This window comes from Nestor notabilis, unplaced genomic scaffold (genome assembly GCF_000696875.1).
Source record: "Nestor notabilis isolate BGI_N333 unplaced genomic scaffold, ASM69687v1 scaffold24468, whole genome shotgun sequence".
Taxonomy (NCBI): Eukaryota; Metazoa; Chordata; class Aves; order Psittaciformes; family Psittacidae; genus Nestor; species Nestor notabilis.
The window spans coordinates 19,186-20,331 of NW_009941855.1; the positions used below are offsets into that span (position 1 = coordinate 19,186).

The 1,146-nt window shown below is 66.2% G+C and overlaps 1 protein-coding gene across 1 annotated transcript in view; it reads left to right on the forward strand.

Moving 5' to 3' along the window:
• Window positions 1–878, forward strand: part of GRAP (GRB2-related adaptor protein) — a 5,403-nt gene extending 4,525 nt beyond the window's left edge. The window contains exon 5 of the mRNA XM_010021108.1: window positions 692–878. Coding sequence (XP_010019410.1) covers window positions 692–877 — 186 coding nt within the window. The 3' untranslated portion in view covers window position 878. The remainder of the gene's footprint in view (window positions 1–691) is intronic.
• The last annotated feature ends 268 nt before the right edge of the window (window positions 879–1,146 follow it).

A 1,146-nucleotide genomic window follows, 5' to 3' on the forward strand; every position in this document is an offset into this window, starting at 1 on the left:
GTCTCCCCTGGGCCCGTGGCACCATCCCTCGGGCCAGGGGTGATGCCTGGGGCGGGTGGCACAGCCCGACCAGCTCGGGATGGGGCTCAGGCAGCTTTGGGTGAGCTCCAGCAAAGCCAAGCCCTGCGGCAGTGGTGCTGGAGGTGGCAAAACCAGGCCCTGGGAGCTGGGCTGGGGTGGCTCCGGCACCCCGAGGGACCCAGGAAGGACCCGGGCAGGAGAGAGGTGCCAGCTGCCCCGGGCAGGGCTTCCTGGGCACCAATCTTGGCTCTCCCAGGCAGCCTTATGCCTTGGGGTGCTCCCCTGCACCCCAGGCTCTGGCTATACCCGAGGGTGCTCCCCTGCACCCCAGGCTCTGTCCTCCACCCTAGGGTGCTCCCCAGTACTCCAGACTCTAGCTACACCCAGGGTGCTCCCCTGCACCTCCGGCTCTGCCCTGCACTCGAGGCTGTCCCCAGCACTCCAGCTCTTCCCATGGCAGGATTTCCCTGGCTCCCACCTCCTGCCCCCAAAGCGAGCACCCCAGGTATCCCCGCGCCCTCCATTTCTCGTCTCTTAAGGCTGGGCCTCGCCTCGGGGTGTCACAGCACCCCCATCACTGTGGGGACTCAGGCAGCACAACCCAGCGCAGAGGCGCTGGCAGACGGGGCACCTCAGCCCACACCAACCCCTGCCCTTGGCTGTCCCCCAGGTGAGGAGACCCAGATTCGTGCAAGCCCAGTTTGATTTCTCATCCCACGACTGCTCCCAGCTGCCCTTCCTCCGCGGGGACATCATCGAGGTCCTGGACTGCCCCGACCCCAACTGGTGGCAGGGGAAGATCTATGGGCGCATCGGCCTCTTCCCTCGCAGCTACGTGCACCCCATCTGCAAGTGAGGTGCTTTGGGTGAGCAGGGGGGGGACCACGGCCCTGCTGCCCCCCACTCACCGGAGCTGCTTTGTCCCTGCATGTCCCCATGGATGGTGTCCATCCCCACGCTGGGCTGGCAACACACAAGGACCCAGTGCCGTGTGGGCTGTGCTGGAGGTAATGGCCAGGCTCATGGTGATCCCCATCCAAGGGCTGCCCATCTCCATCACCTTGAAACATCAGCTCCCAACCCAGGAGACCTCCACCATCCCCAGCCCAGGCAGGAGCCCTCGCT